The 20918-nt window shown below is 38.1% G+C and overlaps 3 protein-coding genes across 6 annotated transcripts in view; 1 reads left to right on the top strand and 2 right to left on the bottom strand.

The window, feature by feature from the left end:
- Nucleotides 1-5191, bottom strand: part of LOC126367051 (phosphatidate cytidylyltransferase, photoreceptor-specific) — a 41416-nt gene extending 36225 nt beyond the window's left edge. For both annotated transcript variants that reach the window (XM_050010439.1, XM_050010440.1), the window contains exons 1-4: nt 4988-5191; nt 4785-4909; nt 4308-4404; nt 861-1037 (exon numbers count right to left, since the gene is read on the bottom strand). In XM_050010439.1, coding sequence (XP_049866396.1) covers nt 861-1037; nt 4308-4404; nt 4785-4909; nt 4988-5062 — 474 coding nt within the window. In that variant the 5' untranslated portion in view covers nt 5063-5191. The remainder of the gene's footprint in view (nt 1-860; nt 1038-4307; nt 4405-4784; nt 4910-4987) is intronic.
- Nucleotides 1-20918, bottom strand: part of LOC126367012 (uncharacterized) — a 326060-nt gene that overhangs the window by 59089 nt on the left and 246053 nt on the right. For 2 of the 3 annotated variants that reach the window (XM_050010366.1, XM_050010365.1), the window contains exons 7-9: nt 12038-12265; nt 11472-11626; nt 7823-11253 (exon numbers count right to left, since the gene is read on the bottom strand). In XM_050010366.1, the coding sequence (XP_049866323.1) occupies nt 9391-11253; nt 11472-11626; nt 12038-12265 (2246 nt within the window). In that variant the 3' untranslated portion in view covers nt 7823-9390. Of the gene's footprint in view, nt 1-7822; nt 11254-11471; nt 11627-12037; nt 12266-20918 lie in introns of those variants that run through there. The other variant, XR_007566431.1, reaches the window with a different exon arrangement.
- LOC126367091 (uncharacterized) lies at nt 6109-7249 on the top strand. The gene is made up of 2 exons (XM_050010495.1): nt 6109-6270; nt 6345-7249. Exons 1-2 carry the CDS (start codon nt 6229-6231, stop codon nt 7014-7016), a joined length of 714 nt encoding a protein of 237 aa, XP_049866452.1. The 5' UTR covers nt 6109-6228; the 3' UTR covers nt 7017-7249.

The raw sequence follows: 20918 nt of genomic DNA, 5'->3' as shown, positions 1-20918 counted from the left end.
AAAAAGTAATTCCCTTAATTTTCAATAATAAAATTTACGCCCTTGCAATATTGGAGATACCAATTTAATGGTAACACAGTGGTAACACTTACGTCGTCAATGGGCTAGCAATGGCGGCTTGTCATAGGATTGAGCATACCTGGTCTTCTTATATCATGCGAGAGATAATCTTTGCTCCAGCCAGAATGCAAAGCACGTAAATGTGTAATTGCCTTAATGAGACAGAGACGGAAAATTACTTCATTTTTGAGATGATATTGCTGTGTTTCGAGAGTTAGATAGAAATCTTATTACAATTATAATAATAATAATAATAATAAAAGTATAAGTGTGAGTGTGTAGTAGTAAGTATTTATTACAATTATGATGGAATTTTCTTACCTACCTTATTTAAATCAGATATTGTGAAATTATATGGTCAATGGGATTTCTCGTTATTACCTACTTAATCTTTACGCAAAAATACACTACATAGTAGAGCTCACATACATAGTAGTTGGGCCCACAATCCGGAGGTTCCGGGTTCGAATTCCGGTGGGGACATATCACAAAAATCACTTTGGTTAGGACATTACAGGCTGATCACCTGATTGTCCGAAAGTAATATGATTAAGATGATGATGAGTGAGTAAGATGATATCTATCTATGTATCTAGTTAGCGATAAGGCCGCCATTTGCCATGTACTTAGTTAAGAGACTTTTTGTAATTATTTCTTTTTATTTTGGTGCAATAAAGTGTATTTGTATTTGATGATCCGTACTTCGAAAGGCACGTTAAGCCGTTGTGACTTGCCCCTTCCGTCCTGCATTGCCGTACAGAGCTTCAGAATACACCTTTAAAAAAAATGAAAGAACTTACCGTTCTATTGATGACAACTCCGAAGTAATCAATCAGGTTCTCTCCGTAGAAGAAGTAGTTGGAAGTCAATAGGAAGTACCAGGAGAGCGACCGGAACCACGGCAGGCCATGGACTCGGTACACCGCGTAGCCAATGTTGATGATCTCTTCGAAGCATTTCACTTGCACGCATAGTACCTGGACAATACAATAGATATAGTTAGTTTTAGATCTGTCCTTACGTAGTTTATCTTTAACCTAATACACAATCCAATTCCCAGGGGTCTAAAATCAGTGATGTGCCATTCGCAGGAATTCTGATTACTAAATAAACACAGATCTAAAACTAAAGAAAACATTTTCTGTTTTCTATGTAAGTAATTTATTTATATATTCGACAATCGTAATAAGTAACAGAGTTCATACAAATATAAAAACTTCGTGTTTTGACGTTAAAAAAAAACTGATTTGATTACTTGGAAACTAGCCTTTAAAAATAAACTCGCAACAAAGGGGGGAACCAGTTTCTATATACATTAAGGACTTCTAATTTATCGCGGGAAAAACCAAAAAATCGCTTCTATGCTGTTCTGGGAGCAAATAAAAAACATAGAACACCTTCAGCTGCTTGTCTTCCCGGGCATGTCGTAAAAACCGACAGAGGGATTGCGTCCTCTAACATGATGGACTAATGTTATGGGCGATAGGCTGATCCCTTATCACCATAAGGTTCATTATATCCATCTTAGGATTTCGTATCAACAGTGGCTGCAAGTTGTCTTTGATAACTTGTGGCTCTGCCCACCCCATTTGGGATTACGGGCGTGAGTTTATGTATGTAAAAACCAAAAAAACGCGGGAGTACCTAGGTTCACGTTTGCAAAGCCCTTTAACCGTAGATATAGTATAAATAATAATACTACGTATAGAACGGTTGTAGTAGGCAGAGCTGTAGGCCATCTACGGGGTCCACAGGTGGCGGATAGTGAAACGGCCATCAGATATGATGGTTAGCTGCGAATATAAAAATAAGCAGTCCCCGACCAAACAGCGACAGGATTAGCAGAACGTATTGGGTAGCTCACTGGGACAGGCTAACCTATAAAATGCTACTTAGGTTCTATAACGATCTTGTGACGTAGCGAGTAGGCGCCGCTACTTCAAAGCGCACCCCTGATGCCGGGCAGCAGCGGTATCAGTACTGGTTGGAGGCCGAGGAAATGGGTTCTGGTAGGGCTCTAGCTAGAACATCACCGATTGGTGTACTGCGGAACGGAAGGCGATTGGGGCAACCACCGTTCTACACGCCCTATCTATGGAGTAATGAAAATGGAGGCGATTACTCCACCGACAAGAGCACAGCTCTTAAATAAATAAAGAGAGAGAGAGAGAGAGAGAGAGAGATAGAACGGTAACTCTCCGTCCCGCACCAATGGGTATCGGGCGCCGACTCGACTCCCTCTGGGTCTTACTTTAGTCCTTAAAGGATGTAAGACGCTAAGGAGTAAGGGACAGAGCGCGTAGACCATCTCACTCGCACTTACGCATTACGTGATAAGAATATGATTTTTGCACGGTAGATTGCTGATGAACTAGCGAGAGAGGGATCGCGAACACGTCAGATCGGACCTGAACCTTTCCGTGGGATCTCGAAAAGCACCTACAAGGTGAATCCAAAGAATTATGGTCCAATTCAGTTGGCCTGAATAACTCAAAGCAACTGATTAGATCTTTTTCTCAAAAATTTTCATCAGAGGTCTTCTTACTAGGGCCCTCACGGGGCATTGCAGTCTCAACAAGCACCTACATAGAATGCAGCTGACCGAGTCCCCTTTATGCAGACTCTGCTTAAAGGAAGACGAGACGCCATAACACCTGCTGTGCAGCTGTGAGGCTCTCATACACAGTAGAAACCAAACACTGGGGGGCCACATAATGGATCCCCAGGAGGTCATGCAAGCTTCCTCCCAAAAAGACGCTCGATCTAATCAAACGGATCGGAGGAGGAGTTTTAAATATGTGTAGGGATTTGGCTACAATAGATCTAACTAGGTCGCAGTGGCCATTCGGGCTGCAATAGTTTGAGCCGCCTCAATACACAAATAATAATAATAATAACGGTAATAAATTGACCGTGTCTGTCCAACTTATGCTAGAAACTTTTCATCATCATCCAGTGTAAGTTAATCGCGTGCATAGAAATAAAGCCTTGTGCTTATGTAGTTAAAAAAGTAGATAAAAAAGTGCCATTGTGCATTTCCTTTCATTGTATATTTTCTACTGCTATAATCTAATCTTTGACATAGTAATTAAGTCTTAGGTTTGTAAAAAAATAAAATAAAAAAGAATCTTAAATGTAAAATACATAATTTTGAATAATATTTGTTAACACATTAATTTGCACAAATGAATTTTGCACTGAAGTATACATAATATGAATATATTACACATGGACACTACCAGACGTAAATAAATTGTTATTAAAAAAGATCTTTAGACTTTCTGTGTCCTTTAACTTTACACAAAAGAATCTTTACACTGACAGGTTAAAAGACACTAAGAGGTGTAAAGATAACCTGTCCAGGTGGGGTTTTCTCAACGGATCGGACCTGAGCTGCGTGTGTGGTATTACGCCACAGACTATGGCTCACCTGACATCTTGCCCCGGGTGCCCTGATACCTGTATGCGGGAGGAGCTGATGAATTCCACCGAAACTGCTGTCCGAGTGGAAAAATACTGGGCTGAAAAAATCTGAATGCCATCGAAATGACAAGAAGAAGAAGACTAACAGGTATTGAAATCTATTAACTGCATCAGACATGCTATTTACGTTCCATCACAGCCTATTATTTATGTAACTGTTATTATATTATCTGCAGTACAATAGCTGATAAAAAACCAATTAAAACATACAATGATTACTAATACACCATAGAACTTAATCTGGATAGAAATACGAATTTATATTGACAGTTTAATAAAAAAAAATGGTTTTGTTTTTAAAACTTAATAAAAGGGCAAACTGAATTTAAATACCCAAAAAAATTAAAAATTACACATTTTTTTAAGAAACTTGAAATATTTCTTCTGTAAAATTGTATATATATGTTGAAAAAATAGCCTATCAACAGTTAATATGTGTGGTTATGAAAATTTATACTCAAATACACCTACTTTTCATATAAATAATAATATGAGAAACTTAAAATATTCTGTACATAATAATATGAAATTGAGCAGATGTAAATATACATTTAATATATACTTACTTAAATGTCGTAACCTGAACAATGTTAAGTCATATAATGTTGGTACCAAGACTGAATACAGAGAATTTATGCAACATAATTATGTAAATATAGGTAAGAAGTCAAGAGTCGACTTTCCTTCGTGAATATGCAAATGAATGACAATTACTTTGTATACTTAAAACAATGATTTAAAAAATAAAAAGTGAGATAAATTACCGTTATCATGAGGGCCAGGGGACCTCCATAGATGAGGAGACAGAAGGCCCCAATCATAAGCCAGGTGAAGATGCCACGGATCACCCAGTTTCGCCATCTAACCCCACAAAATTACATTATAAAGTGTTTTTTTTTAATATGTTGTAAAAAATTAAATGTAATTTGAAATAAATAATTCTTATACAATAATGCAAAGGAACAACACTGAGTAAATAAGTAGGTTATTGAATCACTTAGGTAACCTCAGTCTTCTAAATTGTTTTGTAGCTTCTTAAAAAGGCTACATAAAACATCCATACATACCTTAAAAACTTTTACCATAAATATAAATAGTTCAATAAACATTGTAATATAAAACTGTTTAGATAGTTAAATTTTTAACATACAAACAAAATTAAGTTCGTTAATGAAAGTGACCATGTCTGAATGTTTATATTGCCTAAGCGGTAGCAAAACAAGTACTATCCAGTGCGTTACCTTGAAGACAGTCCCGAAAGCGCTTGATCGAGAATCTCCGGTGTTTTATCCGTACCCTGGGGAAGATTCTTCGCCATTTCATCAACATACTTCTCCTCTAACACCTTCTCTTCCTCCGAATCGACCTAACAATACACCATAGAAACATGAATAATAAGTTATTTCCACTTTAAAAACTGGTTTATTAAAAAAAATATAGCTACATGATCGGATTCTCCAGCGGTTTCCACTTTGTCATTCCCGTCTCCTTCCCCGCGACGCTGTCTCAATTCACTCATGATTACACAAGCTAGATGCAGCACAACACTGAATCTAGATTTAATTCAAATACCACAATAACTTGAATATTTCTAATCCATTTACGAACAAGAAAAATAGTTCGATGTTTTTCGACGACTTGTCAAACGAAAAATCAATAATTTTGTTTTTTTCATTAGTGTTGCCAGTTGTAGTGCATAGAATCGCGTAGTAGTTTTTTTATTGTAAAATCGTTAAATATACTGATCTTAATTAATTATGTTTAGTATAATTACAATTTGCAATATAACGACAAAGTTTTTTTAAAGTAATAATGCATCAGCACCCTAAGTGTAGATAAAAACGGTAATTTTACGTCCATGATCAATATGAGTAGCATGTATGCTAACATGCTACTTCCCTCTATGTTTGCATATTGTGCGGTAAGACCATACAGGGTACGATAAAAATATAAGCCAAAAGTTTATTTATCTTCTTGTCGGTTTAATGGCATTCAGATTTTTTTATGCAGTATTTTGCCACGAGCGTCGGCGTTGGCTGGCTCTTTTATCGTATCGATATGCGGACTACCGGTGCATGTGCATGCCTATTTTGTACCTTTTAATAGCTAGAAGATTTAAAACAATACATGTATTAAACATCAAATTCTTATTCAATTTTTAAAATAGATGTCCACAGGCTGCAAGCAAATATCGAAAAATCTGGCTTTGTCTACCTACTCTAATAGAAATAGTAGATATCATTCTATTACAAATTCTTTCCTGCCCACACCTATAGGACTTACAGATGATTATAAGTTGTGTCAGTTTTTAATGTATAAAATACTAAAGACAGTTTATTTTTTTAATTCACCAGAATCATTTAATTCACCAGAAAATAAATTAGGTAATGTTGCTGATTCTTTTGTTTCAATCACCATTTTTATTAATATAAAATAATAATAAATATTAATGCCAATAATATTTATAATAGTAGTTTATTTCTTTTATTAAGTTACAACACAATTTTAATGTCACCGTCAGAGAAAGTTACCACAGTTCTTGTAGCAGTCACAAACAGAAATATCTGTATCTTGACACCACCGCCGTCTAATAAGATATGTGTAGCATAAATCCTGAGTATACGCGTTGTCGTATAAAGTAAATGGGCTCTAAAACACTGTTTTAAAAAAAAGTAGAACGTAAACATGGCGAGTGAATCAGATGATTTCGACGAAAATATTGAAAATGTTAGTATTTTCGGCATTATTTCAGATAATTTCTATGTAGTACGTGGCATTAATTAATGTTCTTTGAATTTCAGTTTAAATCAACGGTGAGGAAGTCTTTCGCACGGGTGTTTGCGGCTCTCAAAGCGAGGGAACTTAAAACTTTGAGACAACTCGACGCCCTACGTAAACAATGCGAAGACAACAAAGACTTGAAGAGACATTGTGTTCAAAATATCCATATAAACTTCGATAACGAGTCTGCTTTGTTAGAAAATGTAAGTAGTTACGGCGTTATAGATTTTGAGCGGCTGAACTTTGATAGCAATACTTTTACGTTGGAAGACTATGTTAGTCCTAATGATGATCACATGTACTCGTACAAGACTATTGAGGATTTAACTAAAGAAGAATTTGAGGACTTAGAAGCAATAGAAGAGGCTGCATTGAAAGAAATCACTCGTACTGACGATTGTGTGTGTTTTGTTGCTATACGGACAGAAGATGTCGCGAAAAAGTTTAGAGATATCAATACGTCCCTAGTAAAAACACCCTGTGATAGTGTAGCTGAAGATAAGAAAGTTAATGGTCCAGAGACTGAGGTAAAAGAAAACGATGAAGAAGGAAAGAATGAGAATTCTGATGAAGAAGATGTAAAGAAAATAGATCCAACTGACGATTGGTTGAACTCTATCAAAGGGCAGACTGAGACAGAGCCGTCACAAGTAACAGATGTAATGGAACACAGTACTATAACCTGTTCTTAGCATTACATAGAAGTATCAAGTAGCACAGCACATTATTACTTAATTTTTTACTTAAAAATAAATTTTATATTCTATTTAAAATTGGTAATCTTAATTATTTAATTCTCCAGTCTATTGTAAGGCTCTTTTCTATGTTCGTAGTTCCTTTTAGTTACATATTTATATTTTATTTATTCAGTTCAAATGCTTTTTAGTTTTTAGTATATTTTATAGTGTAGATATTAAAATACTTTTAGAAAGGTGCTTTAACTATACGTAAGTATCTATAATCTTCAACTTTCTGACATTGTACAAATTTGGTAGTATTTGTTTTTCTTGATGTTGTCTTAGACTAAAAATTTAAATACCTCTTTTTAAAAATTGTGTTTTTCTTATAGCAATATTTCTTCTTAATAGACTGTAATGTATCACTTTACGGTTCGTTATTCAGTTTCTTGTGACTGGCCCGTTCAACATGATTCACTGGGTATAAAGTTAGTTAAAGCATATAATAACGGGTTATTATGTGCTCTAAATATGATAATAACCGTGCAAACTTAAAACAATGTATAAAGTTAGTTGTCTTCTAGAGCTCTTTAGTATAATTTTTCATTGGCAGTATATAGAAATTCTTTTCTCATATTTATTTATATTTCTCAGGCATGTTCTTTTGACATGATGAACTATTATAATGGACGATCACTTGACATCATACAGTTCTTATTCATCAGACTTTTTCAACATTTCTCCCCGTTAGGGATAACGGGTGTGGGTATACATAATGTATGATCTCGAAATAGTATTGGGTAGAGGAAATGAAACGAAAATTTAAAGCATCAACTTATATTGTTAATACATTTTTACAAATGGCGTTACTGGACACTTAAACTAGTATGCATTGACTTCCGAATACATTCCCTAATGAATAAATATTACCCTTTATCGTTTCTGTACCTATTTGACGGTGTGTGGCAGTGTTGGAAAATACAGGAGGAAACTTTACATTTAGAAATATCCTTTTTAGAAATTAGTACTTGTCCACATTAAACCCATCAAGACATTACATGCCGTGTTTATAGATTACAGTACGGTCACGAGTACTAATTGTATACACTTTGAAACCATGTCACATTAACTTTTTTGACAAATTAAACCGTAAGTCTCACTAAATGTCAAATATGATAGTGCGACAGGGTTCTAAAGTGGGTACATGATATTGCTCATGACTGTACATTGTAAAGTTTCTAAAACTCCTTTGTGATCAGTGATGTGCAATTCCCGGGAATTTTCCCATTTTGGGAGCGTTTTCGGCAGTAATAATGCGCAAAACTTATGCATAAAGAACCTAGGGTGGTATTAACAAATCAATCTCAGCTGAGACTGCCCTCAAGATGATGCTCAAGTCGCTGTTTTTATATAAGAACTGTCACATGACATGATCTTGAGGGCAGTCTCAAAGCAGAGATTAGTTTATTAATACCACCCTTCATTACCTAACCTTTAGGCAAATAAGACCAGAGTACAAAAAAGATCAATTTGAAAGAAGCGGCCAGCATCGTTATTATTAAAGAGTTTTTACAACGAGAACATTTCCACCTTGTGAACATTCTCAGGAACAGCACATCTCTGTTTGTGATGTTTGAGTTGTGTTGATATTCTACAAAACTGCCACACCACCTCAAATCTTGTTACAACGGACCAATGTACCATTATCAATTCCTTTTGCCTGGTTCGCCGACCTCAAGCGTAATACTATGGTTTTTATGGCACTTAAACATGACATACATTTTACATATTGTTCCTATAAATTCCCGTTTTGGATGGACTCTGTTTATTGGAGATGTATTCTAGTTTGTACTCAACTTCACTGGAGGTGATGGCACGAGTGGGTGCTGATCAGGGCAACATTTCCTAATTAAAATTATGAATTATTAGTGTGATGAAGATATGTGCTACTAGTGAGGTTATTACTGCTAAAATTTAAATCGAAATTACATTATTGCAATTGACTCAGGCACTAAGTTTTCCAAATATTAGGCCACCTGATGGTATACATTTTATTGTCCCGTTAACTCCTCTGAGCTACAAACTAAGAATTTACTGAATACGGCTCGAAGATTACATGGAATATGAATACTGCGTTACATAATTTCTAAGAAGATATTCTCGTTAAGTTAGTAGACAAACAAATTCATTAGAAGGATATAGGTATTAAAAGATAATTTGATAAATTGGGAGTACAAAATCTAAAAACGAGTACAAGGTTCAAACTAAACGTAGTGCGTATCTAGAGCATGTTAAAGTAGTTACGAATAAGTTACACAACTAACTACCTTACATCTGTGTTAACACTAATATTGTACATTTTAACAAAATTAACAATAGTTAGATGATACTATACAAGACCGAAGTCCGTGCAGACGGCAGCTACCTCACGGTTGTTTTGCTTCTCCGAATTGTTTGCTGCCATGTTGAGCTCGACAAGCGTATCTACACTGTTTATACTGACCCCTTTCAATATCTTCTGAGCGGCTAAACTAGTAAAATTAAAGCTCAAATCGCTCAAGCTCGGGAAGTTGTAAAAATCCTGGTTCTCCTTTTTACTCTCCTGACTGAGGCTGTACCTCTTCTGCTTATTCTCTAAGCAGTTCAGTTTCTCAGTAGACGTGTTAATATCCTTTACAGGTTCTTGATTCTTAAGCGCTAAGTTGGGTTCCGAACCCAACACCGTAGGTTTCTGATCCATACCCTTAGTTAACAAGTTCGCTATCGACTCAGAACTCATCCTATTGTTGACGTTCGGAAGTCCATTTAACATTTGTAATGCTGCAGCCTTCTTCAATAAATCAACGCTTTTTAATTCACTGTTCGAATTTATATTTGCCTGCAGTCCACCATTTGTGGAAGACAATGAGTTCTTTTGATATCTGAGACTACCCAATGAGCCTATGATATTGTCGTAGCTTTTCGTGGGCGTTGATGGATTGCTGGCGGTTGTGGTTTCTAAGTTATGAATATTGTTATGGATGGCCGGCGAAGCGGGATTCGACGTGACCTCGTTTGTATTGTTCAGCTGGTTTTTGTAAATAAAGCTGTTGTTATTAGCAGCGCCTCCTATTTGCAACGAGAGCTTCCGATTGTTGTTCATACCCGTATCGTTCATCGAATTCTTGTTGAATTTATTTTCCTGAACTTTAATCGGTTCCGGTTCCTGGAACTTCTGTTTGTTTTTCTCCACACAAACATCGAACGATGTTTCGGTCGGATTCTTGCTCGTTTGATTCGTAACCCCATTCTGGACAGACACAACTTGTCTGTCGTCGTTGATGATGTAAATGTTGCTTCCGTTGCTAGTCTCCGTGACTTTACCATTCTCAAACGTGATGACGGATCTTACTGGTGAATTTTGTACATAAACTTTGGTGTTCGTACCGCCGTTCTGTGATATCGTGTTCGTGGTAACTTTTAAAGTGATCGAATTATTCGAATTGGATGTCGCCATCATTGTAGGGTTTTCAACTTTGTTTCCTAATGTTTTATTATGCAAAGGGGTCGCGGTTTTTTTTGGGGTGCTCGGGCAGTTTTTTGGCGATGTTTTGGGTGAAGTGTTTTTACCGTTTTTTACCGTTTCGCCTCCAACCATGGGTGGTTTTGTTCTGTATTTGTGCAGACTTTTTGGAGAGCTTTGTAAGCTCTGAACTTTGACAAGTGATTGTGCTCTGCTTAAACCTGGTGCGCTATGCGTGTTATGACTAGGAGAAGGCTTCAGTGTGCGATCTGATATGTGCGATTCTAAACTGGAGTGGCCACTGCTGCTGTTTGTGTGGTAGCTCCTTTTCATGGGCGAGTTCTGATCTGATTGGGTTTTGTCCTTTCTAGGTGTGCGTTGCGTGGTTGTACTTTCTAAGCTAGATGGTCCGCTGGTGGACATTATGTGATCTGAATGGGAGTAGTCGACCCTACGTAGGCTTCCGCTGGGGCTGTCTCTGAGTTTAGGGTCACTGCCCCGTTGCGGTGATCCAAAATGGTCAAGGATTGTCTTGTTGGTGGAACTTCTACTCAGCGTTGACCGTGGAAGACTGCCGGAGCTAGGGCTGGACTGTCTGATGGGCGAATGGTCATAGTGGACAGAGCCTGCGAGGCCGGACTCGGTGGAGAGGTGGCGCTTGTGCCTCCGCGGCAGCGTCGACGACCGATTACTGATCTCTGAACCGTCATAATACGATGACACGTAGGATGTTTGACTCTGCAACGACTCCTGGAATTGAAAAGAAGTAAACTGTTACATGCAAACAAGTAAACTGTTACATACGTAGATATATAGGAAAATATTTCTAAGTCCTTCGTTCTTCTTTAAAATATCTACTACCTTCTTGTATCATACTTTTGAGTAACATTTAATCCCACTTCGAAAGGAATCTTCAGAAAGATTCTGGTCTTACTCGCAGAGCGGTTAAGGTCGATGTTTCGTCTTACCTTTGAATTGGTCTGCGTGGCGACACAGTGGAGGTGCACCGCCTTGGAGTTGAACCACTCCGTGGGCGGGAACTGCGCAGAGAATGTGCTCATCGCGCGCGTCTGTTTGCTGCGGCCGCTTCGTCTGAATAAGCGGGACAGCAGGGACACTTTCTCTGGAATCACAGAGGGAAGACGTTAGAGCTCGAAGGGGAATAAAGATTTTAATAAATAAATTTCCATCAGTAAAGTGATTGGATCATTTCTCACAGCTACAAACAACAAACAGAAAAAAACCAACAAGGAAGCAGCTAAATGTCCAGGCTGATGGCAGATTGTTGTGTAGAGCAGGGAAAATAAATAAAGTAGTGGTCAAAGAGTACTAAAGTTGGAAAACAGGAAAATACGATTAAGTATGATTTGGTTTCTGCTTGTTTGCAGTCCGTAATTTGCGAAAGCGTAAGTACCTGCGGCAGGATAGATGTATTCTCTCACTCTGTCTTAAATATTTGGGTGAGAGTCCTGAGTGACTCTTAATTTATCTGGTTGTTGCTTAAGAGAGAGAAATTAGTTATCAAGATACTTACTAGGCGATGCAGATTCGACGCTGGGCGGGTAATCGGTGGAAGACGAGCTGTCGGTTGTATTAGCATGCTTATGGTGGAGACTCCTGGTGGATGCGCAGCGCTGGAGGTATTTGGACGAGGAGCCGAAGATCCGGAGAGAGTGGCGCCGGTCCAGCGAGCGGGGGGCGGGGAAAGACGCGCTGCGACGCTTGTTTGGCCGCCCGTAGAGTATCTTGTCGTTTGGGTTCCCTGGAACGAAGGAAATATGGATGAGTATCTAATTATGGTATTTAACGAGAACGATTGGTGATTTAGAAAGGTCCTGAATATAGATAGTTGGTTTGTTTATCGGCCTCTGTGGTCGAAAGTAAGATCATTCGTGCTTCGGAAGGCACGTTAAGCCGTTGGTCCCTATTACTACTTACTGACGTGAGTATGTAGTCGTTACATGAGCCATGTCAGGGGCCTTTGGCGGCTCAATCATAACCCTGACACCAGGTTTGATGAGGCTGGTATTCCACCTCATAACCCACACGATAAGAAGAAGAAGTTTGTTTATCATATTTTCAGAAAGTAAATGAAAAGAAAGTAAGGAAGACTGCAACTTTTGCATGTTTATTTGAAAAAGCGCCCGAATTGATGACAGGAACATAATTTTGGAGAGTTAAGCGTGTTTGGGACGAATTCAAACTTTGGATGAGTCATAACTCATGCCTACACATATTTCTTGACTGTCGGTCGTTTGTCGAAATTTCTAAAAACAAGTAATAACTAATTTAATTTATTTCTTAATAAGGTTTATTGTAATCTGTGGCTCTGTTTACAGGAAGTACGTAAGTAAGCAGGTACCTAACATTTTGAAGATAACTTATTCATAAATTCCTCTAAACACCGTCAAACATGTTACCAAGAAATTTACCAGCGAAATACCTGTGGTGCGCTAAAATTATTCATGTCACATGCCAGTTTATTTCTGTAATGTGGAGTACAGCAGCGCTCGCGCAGGACCCGGCGGCATTTTAATGGCGTTCCTGCCGCGGTATGAGATACAACGTTATTTTGATTAACATCTTTATTTTGCTCGCTTAGCTATTCTTGGTAGCGAAATTGTATTTTGTCGTGTCGTTGGCTTACCTATTGTACAGACGTACCTACCTACTAACATGTAGTGAAAATCACGTATATTATACGCGTCTTTTTGTAATATCACGTTTACTTGTGTGTTTTTGTTCAAGGAAACCTCGATTTCATTAAAAAAAAATTAAAAAGAAAATATATATTTTTTTAAACAAATTTAGACTTCAAATTTTTACCTAGATTGAAATGAAACTAACGTGGATTTGTTAACAAAAATCATACCCAACTGTAACTTTTCAAAAAGGTGCTTACGTGTTTTTCACTATTATTATTATTATTGCGTATGGCAGACTATATAAGGTGACGATATAGCTGCTTACGGTCACGAGCATTAATATGTATACACTTTGGTACCATGTCACATTAACTTTTTTGACAAATTGAACTGTAAGTCTCACTAAATGTCAAATATGTTAGTGCGACAGAGTCCTAAAGTGGGTAGGTACATTATATTGCTCATGAATGTACTTATCTAATTTTATTACCCTTATCCCTATGAAAAAGCACAGAAAATCCTACATTAAAAAATGCGATAATCGAATAGGACGTATGTTTTGAAAACGTTACGTACTTATATTATTACTCTTGGTTAGGTACGCAACAATGATTTCGTAAGGTAAGTTAGATTAGATGCCCTAACCACAATCTATTTAATATTAAGAGCACGTGCATTAAAATTGATTTTACAGGGACCGTTGTAGGTATGCTTAATATACCAACGTAATGAGAACTATGCAGTACGGTATGGTACGTAATGAGTACATAGTATTCTATGTAACACAGTGCAATACAGTTCAGTAGTACCACATCAAATCGTGTCAAAAATCTACCTATAGATCTTCTTCTTCTATTGTGTGGATTGTAGATAAGGTGGATTACCAACCCCATCAACCCTGGTGTCAGGGTTATTACTGAGCCGCCATAGGCCCCTGATATGACTCATGTAACGACTACGCAACGGCTTAACGTGCCTTCCGTTGCACATATCATCTTTGGACAATCAGGTGATCAGCCAGTAATGTCCTAACCAAACTAGGGAGCACAAAGTGATTTTAGTGATATGTCCCCACCGGGATTCGAACCCGGGACATATGGATCGTGAGTCCAACGCTCAACCGCTGGACCAACGTAATAAGAATATTGCATTGTTACATAGTATTGTAGGTACCACATCAAGTCGTATAAAAAAACTACCTAAAATAGATAAAATCAGGTAGGTATCAAGCAAGCATAGGTACCAATTAGTTTAGTAGGAATTTGTATCTGATTGTCAAATTATTTACGTCTCTTCCCCGTTTACTCTAAAAAAAAAAGGAACAACATAACATGAGCACACGACTTCCCTTCTGCGGAAGACACGTTAAGACGTTGGTCTTACAGATGTATGTACTATACATGCAGTCGTTACATAAGTCATGTCAGGGGCCTTTGGCGGCTCAATAATAAACCCGACACCAGGGTTGATGAGGTCGGCAATCTACCTCACAACCCACACGATAGAATAAGAAGTCTCACGACTCACGACCATATCCCTATTGGAACAGTCAAAGGTACATCCATCGCAAAATGAACTAACTACCCACACCTCACTGAGTATTAAATAAAAGAAAAGGAATCATCAAGAAAATACCAAAAGGAACTCATAAACTCAGTCCAAATTCCCAATATAGGTATCTACAACCCCAGAATAAACCATTAAATTGGCTTCTCAATTACCCGCGTGTTTACAAAAGAAAGAGTAAAGTTCACGCTGTCAAGTTCACAGCTGATTTATGTGAGCAACTGGGTCTTTGTGCGTCACATGTGCAGGCGCACCGCACGTGGTACGCGTTAGATTTCGGGATTATACGAGATCGGTGATGTGCCGTTTCTGGAAATCTCAGCAGCGAGTATTTAATTTCATTATTTAATATTGTAAGTATACCTAAGTCTCTTTTGATTTACCTAACTAGGTTCTATATGTGGAAGCTTGTAATTGGCCTCATTCTAGCTTATGTTTGTACGTATTTATTTAAGGTTTCGTGCTGTTAGCTTTCCTCAATAAATGAAAAACAAAAAATGTTGCCAAAGTGCGAATGCTCCTGTGTAAAAACTCTTTAATAGTAAGGACACTAACGGATTTTGTTTCAAATTGTTATTACTCTTATTAAAATAAAATCAAATGTACTTTATCGCACACACAAAACACAAAAGCACAAAAGGGGCAGAGGACGCCCTCCCTATTCCTGGTGGACCAGCATGTCCCGATTACAAAAAAATGAAAATTTACCCGACCCGACAACCCTAGACAGAATGTCATGGCGCCGCAAAATTGGGAGAGCCGACCCCACCTAAAGTGGAATAGCGCAAGGAAGAAGAAGTACTTTATCGGCCACAACCAAAACACACACAACAACAACAAACACACCAACAACAGCAACAACAACAACAAACAAATGCAACAGCAACAGTACAAATGGCCGAATTAGCCATAAAGAAACTTGGATGTACTTGCATTCTGATCCTATCTACCTAAAGGCCATGTAATAAATCTCGTTTTACATAAACGTTTGTGCCTTCTTACTGTTGGATAAGTTTCCAAAGTGAGAACGTTCCCAAGGACAGCACATCACTATACGAGATGTGTTTTGACTTTGCTTGAAATTGACAAATTTTGGGATTCACAGAGAAAATTGGATTGACTTTTTTGACTCGAATGAGATTTATTGAGCTTGCTTTTGTCAAGCCGTAGGTAACGTGTTAAATCTTCTTCTATCGTGTGGGTTGTGAGGTGGATTACCAACCTCATCAACCCTGGTGTCATGGTTATTACTGAGCCGCCAGAGACCACTAACAAGTAACGACTACGTACCTACTTACATAAACGCTGCACTAAATATCATTATAAAAAAAAAACATTATTATTATAATATTTCAGTTTATGTCAGTGTAGTAACTGCATTTGTTTGATGTCCCACTTCATCATAAAACGACAACTATATCGCAATCTATTTCTATTTATCGACTAAGTGCATTCTAAATCAGGATGAAATACAAGTCCTGGTAAAGGAATCGCCGGGCACGGCTACTTTGTGGCACGGAATGTGGGTACATTTGCATGCCACTAAGTGTACGGGTATCTTGGCTGTTCCAGCATTTGTACCAAGTTACATGCAGCTCTTACAATAGACTAATGAAGATTTTGAAGCGTAAAGCTTGGTGGTAAAGGTGGTGGAATGTTTACAGCTATGGGAGGCTCGCAGCACAGGTAAGTTGGGAGTAATTTTGTGATCGCAACTTCAGATAAGGTCCATGAAGCAAGCTCCTCAGGTCAAATTCTTCGGCGTCCTGTTATGTTGTTTATCTCATGTCGTGTTTGTGCTCTTCTTGCCAAATATAGCCACTCGTTTTGACATGACTTTGAGTTTGAATTTTCATGCAGCTCCATATACAGGGGTCAAACGATCGAAAGACACGGCAACCTTTAAGAAATGCCGCCCAAATGTCGCTTCGTGATTTTACTTTTAAAGAACGTAATAATCGTAACAATTAAATTTAACAATGCACTCCGAATTTTAGTGATTATTGCAAGAGCGTTCTAAAAAGTACTGTTTGTTATTTTTTATAAGAATGTCAGAACGAAAACTCGAATTAAATTGTAAAGGTATTACTTATGGTTGTGGCGACAATTGGTACATTCTGATATAGGAAGGGAACTTCCTGACAAATATTTGATCTGTGATGTAATTAATAATCGGCTGCATACTGTGCTTCATATATTGCTATTGACACACATAATATTTACCATTCCACACATACCCTTGGGCATAACTACCAAGGAGCTACTACTCTGGATCTTACTTGATAAACACTCAATATTAAAGATACTTTCATAACACAGTATCTACACAAAAAACAATGTAGTCTATGTTACCTAGCTTCAAGTTACTAAATCTCTACCCACCCCGGTGAGAATACACGCGAGTAAATATGTTTATGTCTACTAAAGAGCCATAAAGTATTTTACGTGAAGACAAATATTGTAACAAGTCCACATAGAAACCGGAATAAAAGTTCAAAGAGAGAAATGTTTCATGGTAAGTATGCCCACTGCGCTAAGAATGCTATAAAAATGTAACATTAAATCACTTTAAGAGCATCACATTTGTAACCATTTCCGATGGGAAGAGAGACAAAAATAGTACGACCACGTGCTATGGAGTTTGATAATAACTGTTATTGGTTGATGAAAATATTTCACACTTAGTGGAAACTCTCAACTCTTTCACTCCCGATTTGCGGCAAATCTAAAATAAGTCACGTCTAAAAAAAGCTACGGGATAAGCATAACAGTCATATAGCCTGTCACACCACAGAGTACTTAACATCGTACGAACACAAATGCACATCTCCAAGCATGCAGGAATCTATACAGTAATAAAATTACTCTGTGGTATGAAAACGCGCGTAAAACGCCCCATCTGGACAGGCTCATACGTAGCATCATGCCCGTATCTCGGAAGGTTTAGGAAGAGGTACCTATTTAGTATAAAACGATTGGTTTTGAAGCAAAAATACACCTAACTTACGTGTTAGGTACTCTTACATTTATTGAAATATTCGTAGTAGTAAAACACGAAGTTATTCCCGACACATCGTATGCATTCGACGCCCATTAGAAGATGTGTACATTACGATAATGCGATAGGCATGTGCAGTGTAGACACCTCGTGCAAATTTAATGTCTAATGCATTTTGCAGTATTTGAGGATGCTGTTTATTTACCTCTCTGCATGCGAGAGGAAAAGTATGTAAGTACCTATTTTATGAAGTGACTGTGAGTGTGGTCTGACTTTTACTTTTATTGCGGAAAGTTATCTTAACTAAGCTATGTAAAGTCAAGACTGTCAAGTGTCAAAAGTTCTAAACATATAAATCGACTGTTTTAAGTTTACGCCGTTATTATCATAATTAAAACACATAATAACGGGTTCTTACCGCGTTTAAAGTAGGGATATCCTCCTAAGGCCCGGATTTCCAGACACAATAGTTAAACAATGGGATTAGTACTACTAGTAGGGCCGTGGGATATGAGACTCCCGATATTTCGACACTGGTGCAAGTGCCATAATCATGACATGACTGATGAGATTGGAGTGGAGTAGGTTGATCCATAATTTCCTACGGGCAGACATATCTGTCTACCCTCTTTCTTTCCCGCTTGTTAACATTCTGTATGTAAAATTGTAAACTAATAACAAGTGGGTCATCTAAATAAACTTGTCTTGCAGAATGGTCATATTCAATTTACCTATGACATTAATAAAGATAGGTATGCTGCATTCCGTGCTGCGCCGTGTAGCCACAGAGCAAGGAATCAAATAACGCTCGGCTACCAAATAACGACTTACGGCGATACGGCTCTTCACCTGTCACGTTGGTCTTACAGAAAGCTCGGTGAAGTGTGGGCACTTAGTTAATCTTTGGATGGATGTCTGACTACCCCAATTGGGATATAGTCGTGAATGTATTGTTTAAAAGTGTGTTAAGCGTATGAAAGTTCAATTTTACGTCTATAGTCTGGATTCTATACTAATAAGTACCTGTACTCTGTCTATTAGATAATTGATATCACGTGGTTTCAAGAATTTATGCCCGGTTAGCAATGACAACATTCGTGGTCCCGTGGTTGAGCGTTAAGCTCACGATCCGGAGGTCCCTGGTTCAAAATCCGGTGGGGACATATCACAAAAATCACTTTGTGATCCCTAGTTTGATTAGGACATTGCAGGCTCACGCGATCGTTCGAAAGTAAGATCATCCGTACTATGGAAGGCACGTTAAGCTGTTGGTTACTACTTACTACTTGTGCGTGGTCGTTACACGAGCCATGTCAGGGGCCTTTGGCGGATCAATAGTGCCTGACCCGGACACCAGGGTTGCTGAGTTTGGTCATCTACTTCACAACCCACACGATAGAAGACTAGATAACCCTTTACCAGTACCCACATAATCCTTCATCACACAACCCCAATCTTTGACAAACCCGGTGGAGATTTACTCGTGAGCCTATATTTCAAGAACAAGAACATACCGGAGACATTGCTCATGAGTCAATCGGTGAGTCATTGGCCGCCACAAATATTGTAATAATAATTACGACTTTCGCCTCTATCCCCTCTAGTAGTAACCGAGCGTGACTTGATTCCATGCTCTGTGAGTAGAGTGCAGCTAAAATAGATTTCAATTAATATATCCTGTGATCTCAAGAGTAATAAGCGATGCGCTGGAGTCCATCGTCTGACCTATATTGTCGACGTGCTCAAAAATAACCCGTCATGTCTGAAATATTAATTAATCTTGATGCACTCCACTGCAAATGGATTATGCAGCTTCAGTGGATTAAAAGCCAGATAGGTATACCTAAGTGCTAGTTGTAGGCCATAAGCGCCAAAGTTACCGATATGGTATCCACAACCGCAAGTCATCAGAAGCATAAAATAAAGATTACTTAGTACTGCGTTGGGCTCACGATCTGAGGTCCGGGTTCGATTCCCGATGGGGTCATTGTCGAAATCACTTAAGGGTATTGCTTGAATCACGGGATTGTCCGGAAAAGTAAAATGATTCCGTGCTTCGGAGGGCACGTTAAGCTGTTGATCCCGGCTAAAACTGCTCCCCAACCCGCAGTGGAGCAGCGTGCTGGAGTATGCTCCGTGCCCCTTCCGTTTTATTGAGGGCAGGCCTGTGCCCAGCAGTGGGACGTTTATAGGCAGTTTATGTTTTTGTATATCGAATCAATTCTCCGCCCCGCATCAATTTGTATCGGGTGCCGAGAGGTAAAAGAGCTAAGATCTTATAGCCAGTTATTTCTCAACCCTAATTAGGAGTTATGCCTTTATTTTTAGACTTTATCTTCAGAAAAACATTGATTCTTTTCGGAGGATTTGTGTCTATAAATTGGACCATTAATAACTGTCAACTAGGATTACCAAAACGTGTGTACAATCGGTCAAATTAATTTGACACTTGTGTAAAGGAAATACGGTTACAGAAGGTATTCAAAGACGAAATGGATGAGAGGGTTATTTTAAATTTGTCGCTTTATTATAAGTTTGTTAAAAATGTTTGTAAGCAGGAAATCGAATTGGGATTTCCTGGCCTTTGATCTTTAGTTATTTGTCTCCTACCGAAATATGATCGTAGTTTGTTAGTAAGCTTTCGAAATCCATGAAAAATTATGGGTAATTTACATTGTATGGTGGCAATTCATTAAATACATTTGACAATATCTACCCCATGATCCAGAAGAATCTAGCATTTATTGGGATTTAAACAGTCACTGGTGTTAATTCCTGTAAACACCATCTAATTTTATTTTAAGTTATATCTGTCATTTTCTTATTCGCCGAAAAGGAAAGAGACGGGTAATCGAAAAGCATAAAATTTATGGAACACACGTCAATTTTAAGCACAAATCTAAAACAATCGTCTAAAAATTTTACATTGGAGTAGAATTATGTTGACAGCACACGTCAAACGGTTTGCATACCAGCGAGATACCTTTTTATTCGCCCGGGGAGCTGTCAATCATCCGTCCCTTACCTTTTCGACGGATAAGAAAATGACATTACAACTTAAAGTAAAATTAGGAGGTGTCTGCAGGAATGGGGGACACTGTGCTCCTGTGGTTTACCGGCTTTCTCTGGTTCATGGAAAACACTTTAAGGTTACGTTTTTGGCCATAATTACAATATAATTAAGTAGGTATCTTAACCACCACCAC

This window comes from Pectinophora gossypiella, chromosome 5, assembly GCF_024362695.1.
Source record: "Pectinophora gossypiella chromosome 5, ilPecGoss1.1, whole genome shotgun sequence".
NCBI lineage: Eukaryota > Metazoa > Arthropoda > Insecta > Lepidoptera > Gelechiidae > Pectinophora > Pectinophora gossypiella.
The sequence above is the reverse complement of the archived record's forward strand: the minus strand, read 5'-3'. Positions and strand labels throughout refer to the sequence as shown.